General features: G+C 38.2%; 1 protein-coding gene across 4 annotated transcripts in view; it reads left to right on the top strand.

Moving 5' to 3' along the window:
- The window catches only part of LOC115219752 (ral guanine nucleotide dissociation stimulator), a 143,989-nt gene extending 137,725 nt beyond the window's left edge, over positions 1–6,264 (top strand). For 3 of the 4 annotated variants that reach the window (XM_029789994.2, XM_029789993.2, XM_036509669.1), the window contains 3 exons: positions 598–741; positions 2,823–2,931; positions 3,802–6,264. In XM_029789994.2, coding sequence (XP_029645854.1) covers positions 598–741; positions 2,823–2,931; positions 3,802–3,956 — 408 coding nt within the window. In that variant the 3' untranslated portion in view covers positions 3,957–6,264. The remainder of the gene's footprint in view (positions 1–597; positions 742–2,822; positions 2,932–3,801) is intronic. The other variant, XM_036509668.1, reaches the window with a different exon arrangement.
- Positions 6,265–7,944: the final 1,680 nt, after the last annotated feature.

The raw sequence follows: 7,944 nt of genomic DNA, 5'->3' as shown, positions 1-7,944 counted from the left end.
CCATGGATCCTCAGGTCATATTTTTTTCTTCTTGGGAAAGATACAGAAGTTTGTTTCTGCTGCCTTATTTACTTTGATAGCCTCCTGTGCGCTCTCTCTCTCTCTCTCTCTCTCTCTCTCTCTCTCTCTCTCTCTCTCTCTCTCATTTACCCTAACCCAACCCTTCCAAAGCACCATGTTCTAATTAACATAGGAGGACAGGTTCACATGACACCAGATTATGTCCACTCACCTGTGGCATTGTGTGACACATGTCCAGGTACCAGCCCTCCTCTCTGAGTCCTGCATGTCTTAACCACAAGACTGTCTTCTCCTTTTGAACCTGTAACTGCAACCCTTAACAGCTCCTGAGTCAAAGCAGACTTAAGAGTAGTGATTACTAAGGGTTAACCCTGCATTTAACAAAACTCTGAACCCTCCAAGCTGGGACCTCACCATATGACACAATTTTATGTTTTTTCCCAGGACAAAGTTCTGTCAATTTGTTTTTTACATTTTAGCATTTTTATACATCTTTTCTTTTTTATAAATTTATTTTTAATTGTTTTTAAAATTCCTTTTTAATTGTTTTTTTTGTTTTTCCTTTTTCCTCTCTAGATATCTCATTCCTCATCTGCATCATCACTTCTATCATCAGATAGCGATGTCACATCACCATATCGTTTCCCTGATTCTTGTATCATTAAAGTCAGTGTACAGACTGAAGAAAGTAGTGGAACTCACGTGTATAAAAGTATTATGGTGAGTATATATTTGTATATATATATTTGTTTTGCAAAATTTTTTTATGTGAATTCGTGTTTTGAAAAAGATGTTGCTATATCTGAGTTCAGTTATTTTTGCCAATAAATACCACAGAAAGACAAAATGGAATAAACTGGACAAGACCAAAGAGAAGAAGAGACACGAGGAAGAGAGAGTCATTGAAGAGGTCACAGCAGGTGTAACAAAAGAACTCTGACAAATAAACTAATAATAATAATAATCTTGTCTACAAAAGGCACAAGGCCTGATATTTTGGTAGGAGGAGACTAGTCGAGTACATCAACCCCAGTACACAACTGGTACTTAATTTAGTGACCCTGAAAGGATGAAAGGCAAAGTCAACCTTGGTTGAAATTTGAACTCAGAATGTAAAAACAAACGAAATACTGCTAAGCATTTCACCCAGCATACTAACGTTTCTGCCAGCTCGCCTTATATATATATATATATATATATATATGCACACACACACATACATACATGCACACACGCACAAACACTGATGCTCGTGTGTTTACATTCCCGTAACTTAGTGGTTCAGCAAAAGAGACCGATAGAATAAGTACTAGGCTTACAAACAATGAGTCCTGGGGTCGATTTGTTCAACTAAAGGCGGTGCTCCAGCATGGTCGCAGTCAAATGACTGAAACAAGAGACTATACATATGTATATATATATTTATTGTATATAATGGTCACAGCTGGAACTCTTTTGATCAGAGATCGATTTGTTCTTGACTGATCTGGGATGAAACAATAACAACCATAACTGCAAAGAAACATATCTGCTAACATTTCTTGGTGATATGATGGGTGTTATCTGTCTTCCATTTATGAGGGAAAATCAGCTATACCGATTCAAAAATATTGCAGAATTTGTAGACTTAGTCTAAGTTGTTTGAAAAACGAAATCAAAGAAATATTGTTGTTGTTGTAGTATTCAGCCTCTTTTTGATTTTAAGAGACCGATAGAATAAGTACTAGGCTTACAAACAATTCGAAGAGTTCGAAGAGAAAGTGATGATCTGAGCAGACTCAAGTCAATTTTTTGTTAATGCAAAAGAATTACCCTCAAGGGACGTAACTGTGAAAATCATCAACGATTAAGGCTTAAACATTTACTTCCCTTTGAACAAAAAACCTCGCCTACATTCTCTCTCTGTCCTTCTCCCTTTCTGCCTTTTCTTTCTCCTTTCCTCTCTTACACATTCGTGTACATCAGTTCCTTGAATAATCAATTTCTTGTTCTCCCTGATTAAAGGTAACTATCAATAGGTAACCAATTCTACTGACTTTGAGGAATAAAGTCAAGTCGTGGCGTTTTTGCCTTTAATCAAATAAAGCAAAAATTAAAAAGTAATTAATGGCAAACTTACTAACTTACGTTTCTCTCATTTGTGAATTTGTACAATAAAAAATAAAATGTGTCTCATCAACTTTGAATCACTGGAAATTTTTAACTGCAAAGATCTTGCAAAGGAACTCAAGGGATTAGTTAGATAATAAATATACAAAAGTATGTGTTGAAAAACCTGGATTAACTGAGATTATCCATATTCAAAATTTTTTGTAATTCAACCAAAGGAGATCTCTGTAATTAAAGCAACTAACCTTTTACTGCTTTCAGTCATTAGACGGTGGCCATGCTGGGGCACTGCCTTGAAGAATTTTTAGTCGAATGAATCGACCCTTGTATGTTATTTTTAAGCCTGGTACTTATTCTATCGGTCTCTTTTGCCAAACTGCTAAGTTACAGGGACATAAATACACCAGTCATCATGCAATGGTGAAGGACACACGGACACACACACATACATATATATGCACACATAACAGGTTTCCTTCAGATTCTGTCCACCAAATCCACTCACAAGGTTTTGGTTGGTCTGAGGCTATAGTAGAAAACTCTTGCCCAAGGTGTTACACAGTGGAACTGAATCTGGAACCATGTGGTTGTGAAGGACTTTTTCTGTTTTGGTTTATTTTTTTTGCCTTGATGTCACCCATGTGGCTGCTTTTGTGTGGAATGTAATCAATATTTAAAAACTCCTCTTTCAGCTCTCAAACACAGATCATACCCATACTGTCATCAAAAAATCTTTGGAAAAATACTCAATAGAACGATGCCAAGAAGATTTCACCCTGTCTCAAATACTTCCCGACAAAGGTAAGACATTTAATGGAATTACACCTGCTTAATTAGTAATCTACCTGAGTTAATGAAATAGCCTCTCTTATGTGAGCGCTCATGAACGCTGCAAGGTTAAAAGGCATAGTTGTCTTCTGCATAATTTTGAGTTGGGCTGCAGAAGAATGAACCTAAAGTCCCAAGACATTTAGCTTATTATTTTATTGTTCAGACGAATTCCTAATCATTGACCAATAAATATGATTTGTCCGTCTTGGTTTGAAGTTCAAGCTCTGCTTGAGTCATCTCTGCAGTTAATCACTCTGATGTCATCATCATCATTTGAGTGTCAGCCTGTCTGTGCTGGCATGGGTCAGACAGAGTTTACTTGAGACAGATTTTCTATGGCCAGATGTCCTTCCTCTTGCCAACCCTCCGAGCAAGGTAACATTTCCCAAGGCCAGACATGTTTTTTACAGAAGATTAAAAAGAAATGACACTGCTTCTATAACAGTGACACTCATTTACAACTATCATGTGATGTGAAAACAAGGAGATACAAACACACACACACACAACATATATATGCATACAACAGGCTTCTTTCAGTTTCTGTCTATCAAATAACTCACAAGGCTTTGGTTGGCCCAGGGCTGTAGAAGAAGACACTTGCATAAGGTGCCATGCAGTGGAATTGAACCCAAAACCGTGTGATTGGGAAGTAAACTTCTCATCACACAGTCACGCCTGTGCCTCAGTAAGATAAATATCAGTTGTACATCCAGTCTAATGGATTTTGTTATAATTAAGAACCAAATGTCTTTTTGTCTCTGTATCTTATGCTTTACCCACTTGCTCAGTCACTCATATTTACTCTCTCTCTCTCTCCCTCTGTCCTTGTCTCTATAGAACTGTTGATACCATCGAAAGCCAATGTGTTCTACGCTATGAACAACAACAACCCCAACTCAGACCTGAACTTTGTGGTGCGAACTAAGTCCTGCCAGGAGGCGTTGAGTAAGAAGCGCAAGTCTCGTGGCAAACTGAAGAAACTGAGTTTGTGAAAGAGGATAAGTTTCTGCTGCTGTAACCACAGCAGCAGCAGCAACAGCAACAGCAGCTACAGCAGCATTGTGACAGATGAAAGGAGTAAATTATAAGAATGGGACAGTTTTAAACAGTTAAATCATGGAACTGTTTGAATGTGAAATATATGTTGCAACTTTGAAATCTAAATTGACCTCCATTTGAAGCATGGCAACATTGGAAACTAATCCAAGACCCAGACAGCCTACACTTCAATACACACCAAAATCACTTCCACAGTATACCAAACTATACTTCAACACTACACAACACCACACTTGTACAGTGTACCATACTACATTGATACTATATACACTACAACCTGTGCTGCATTACCTCTCCATGTTCTAGTCTTACAATGTTGTACACTCCACTTACACTCTGCTACACTACACTACACTAAAATGCCACTCCATTATCTCAAGGCTGTCACACTGCAATATTTCATCTCTTCTCTGCTCCATACAACTGTTTACATCACCAGCAGCCGTGCGGTCGTCATCCATTTGCAACATCAAAAGACACACAGGTACTGCTTTCAGCCACGCCCATTTCATTCTGCTCCAGCTGGGCTGACCAAGGTGGTGAGAGGAGAGATGGGTTGCCACACAACATCAACCACCACCACCACCACCAACCACTACCACCACCCCACCAGTGTCCCCATTGTCAATATTTGTAATCAAATTCACTGAACGGAACCGAACTGAACCAGTAACCCACCCTCACCTTCCATGTCACCCAACACCTGTACCAAAATCCTGGGCACCACCCTCTCACCACCACCACCACCACCACTGTCAATACCGTCCTTACACCAAACCCTCCACACCACCACCATCACCAACATCAGCACCATTACCAACACCACTGTCCCTGCCAACCATCACCAGTATCATCATCATTGTCACCTCCACCACCACCAACGCCACCGCCTCCACAGTAATTAATGTTTCCTCTTGTAACTCACCTTCCTGACACCAGGTGGCAGCAGTATTACTAATAAGGGTGGTGGCTGATAGGGACGCACCACCACCCCCACCACTATGCCACCCCCACCCTTTATGTTGTTTGTTGTTGTTGTTTATGTACATGCAGGAGATGGGGATGATTGTATCCTCACCAAACCTCCTTTGGTGGGTTTCTTTTTTTTTTTTATATATATATATATATATATGTATTTATTATATTTGATTGTTGTCTCACCATCTTGAATCTGCTGCTAAATCAGAGATGAGAGAAAAGGGTGGATGAGAGGTAACAGGGAGGAGCAGCTTAATGAATCCCACCTGAAACACTTCATCTTGAAAAATATTCCCCCACCACCACCACCACCACCACCATTTACACCAGCCAACAAGTAAGTGGGGAAAGGGAGTTGGGGAGGGGGTTCTAAGTGGTCACTTGGCCAGCTAAAAATAACAACCAAATCTCTCAAATTACACTGTCATTTTTGAGAAGTTCAAGGTCACATTGAACAATGTAGCCTTTACATTCTCCCCCAAAATTAGCAAGAGGGTCATGGTTGGAATGTCTTTGATCATAATATGGGTCTTTTTGATCAGAGTTGACCTGGGGTTAAACAACAACCCTCACTGCTTTTCAATTATAAATCTTACTCCTCCTCCCCCTCTCTCTCTCTGTCTCTCCCCTGTTCCTTGTTGTTTTACAAATACAAAAGTCAATATCTGGACTCAAATCTTTCATTTCTTTCTTTCCAGCTCCTCTTGTATTCTTCTTCACTCACCTTCTTCTCTATTCTCCTTCACTTTGTATATTTATTTATCAGTAATACGAAGGAGAAACATCACTGCATCACCAAAATCAGAACACCCCCCTCACACATTCAATATGTCAACCTCCTGTTCATCAAAAGTGCAACTCACTGCTGGTCACCATCCACCTCTGTCTGCCCATCCACCCACACAATATCACAAGGTTCCACCTCTTCCTTTTTTTAATTTTATTTTTAATATTGCAACATCTCAAAAATATTTACTAAGCTGCATCTTGCTATCACCTTTCTCCCTGTAAAAATTACTGGTACATATTTTTATATAGACATATTTTTATAGCTGACCTTAACAAAACGCTGAACTCAGAACCAGGTCTGGTGCTATTTTTTCATCTCTTTCCTTAAATAAATCTGACTAGAAAGACAACAACAAAAAGGAAGAGAAAAAAAAATCAAATCAAAGAAAAATAAAATAGATGAAACAGTTCTTTGGATTTTGGATTCAAGGCTGTTCTGTGAAAGGTGAATGTAGGATTCTGTGAGGGTGGAAGTCAAATACTAAAAACAAAAGCAGATAGAGTGGGTGATGGGGTACAGCACTGCTGCTGGGTGAGTTTGTGTTGTGGCATGGCATGATTGTCTTCAATTCCTCCTCTTCTTTGTAATGTTTTGCTATTTTGAAAGCAATTTTTGTTTCTCATTCACTACATTCTTGCTTCTTGTCAGTGATATTTCCATTTCTTTAGAGGTGAATGGGGATATGGGTGGGTAGGCAGTTACTCTTTTTTTTTTCTTTTAAATCTACTGATCACATGACATCATTTGACCTTACCAATGACGTCAGCCTCTCTCTCATAAAGAACTCATCCACTTATTTGTGTGAGTTAGCATGAGGTTTAGAGGAACAATTATAAATAGATTAAACATGCTGTAAGATCCAATTAGGGATATAAAACACACCTTATGACCCAGTAATTGAGAGATTAGGGTTATTACAATGACCAGTAACAAATTAATTCACCTATAGGGTCCAGTTAAGGATATGTAAGACCAAACTCAAAGCCCAGTTTGTGAGACTATTTGCAGACTTGTTCGCAACACACCTACCACAGCTGGAACCGTTCCATGCAAGAAATCATCAGTCAACAACCTGCAGTTTTATGCTATAAAAATCATATCATATGATACGGTTTCCTTGTTATATTTTTAGGGTGAGTTCTTGTAAGGGGATCTTCTTACGTAGGTAGAAAGTTTCAGATTTAGAAGTAAGGCACTACACTGTGTTTCAATTGTCTTCCAGTGTCCCATTCCTGCGCACACATGCACACACATACGTGTGTGTTTGGTGATACAAACAGGAAAGTAGAACTCAAAACATGAGTGAATATATATTTTTTTTTTATTTTTCAGCAGAAGTTAGTGATTCAAGGGTATTATGTGTGTGTGTGTTTATGTATATATGTATATGTATGTATATGTGTATATATGTATGTATATATATATATGTATATATATTATATATATATATATATATATATATATATATATGTATGTATGTATATCTATCTAATGTATATGTACACCCACACATTTCCTTAGGTTGAGCTTGAACTCAGAACTGTAGTTTTAATGTTGGGTTTCAACATTAGAAATAAAGTTGCATTAGAAAATGGATCTCTACATCCAACAGCTCAGGCAACAACTAGTCACTTACCTATAAACATAATTCTACCACCATCTTTTAATCAATATCTCATCTTAGTTCAATAATGCCAGCCACATTGTGCCAAAAATTACACAATGGACTGACTCTTCTCTATAATCATCTCTCTGTAGACAGTCTCTCAGAGTCTTTACTCTGCTACTTAGTCTTATAATAGAAACTTCACACCAGAGTGGGATACAATTCCTGTTCTAAAGCCATACATATTCTAGTATTCCACAGTTTGATGTTTCACTTTTTGATCAAAGATTTTTCGATGTTCTCCAATAATTGGTTCCTAGATTCCAAAGTCTACCAGAGAATACACACATTGGGAAAATGAAGTAGATAGAATAAAAATTAAGGTTGATGGGAGAGTCACAGTCAAATCTGTGTCTACAGCGCCACCCATAAGTCATCTTTTGTTTATTCAGAGGTGTGGGTTGAGTTGCAGTTCTATATCTGCCTAGAGAGATGTATTACTAGTTTCACAAATTGCATTGTGGCCATACTGGAGTTCCAATTTCTA

This window comes from Octopus sinensis, linkage group LG15 (assembly GCF_006345805.1).
Source record: "Octopus sinensis linkage group LG15, ASM634580v1, whole genome shotgun sequence".
In the NCBI taxonomy this organism is placed as follows: domain Eukaryota; kingdom Metazoa; phylum Mollusca; class Cephalopoda; order Octopoda; family Octopodidae; genus Octopus; species Octopus sinensis.
This window is presented reverse-complemented; position numbering and strand designations above follow the sequence as displayed.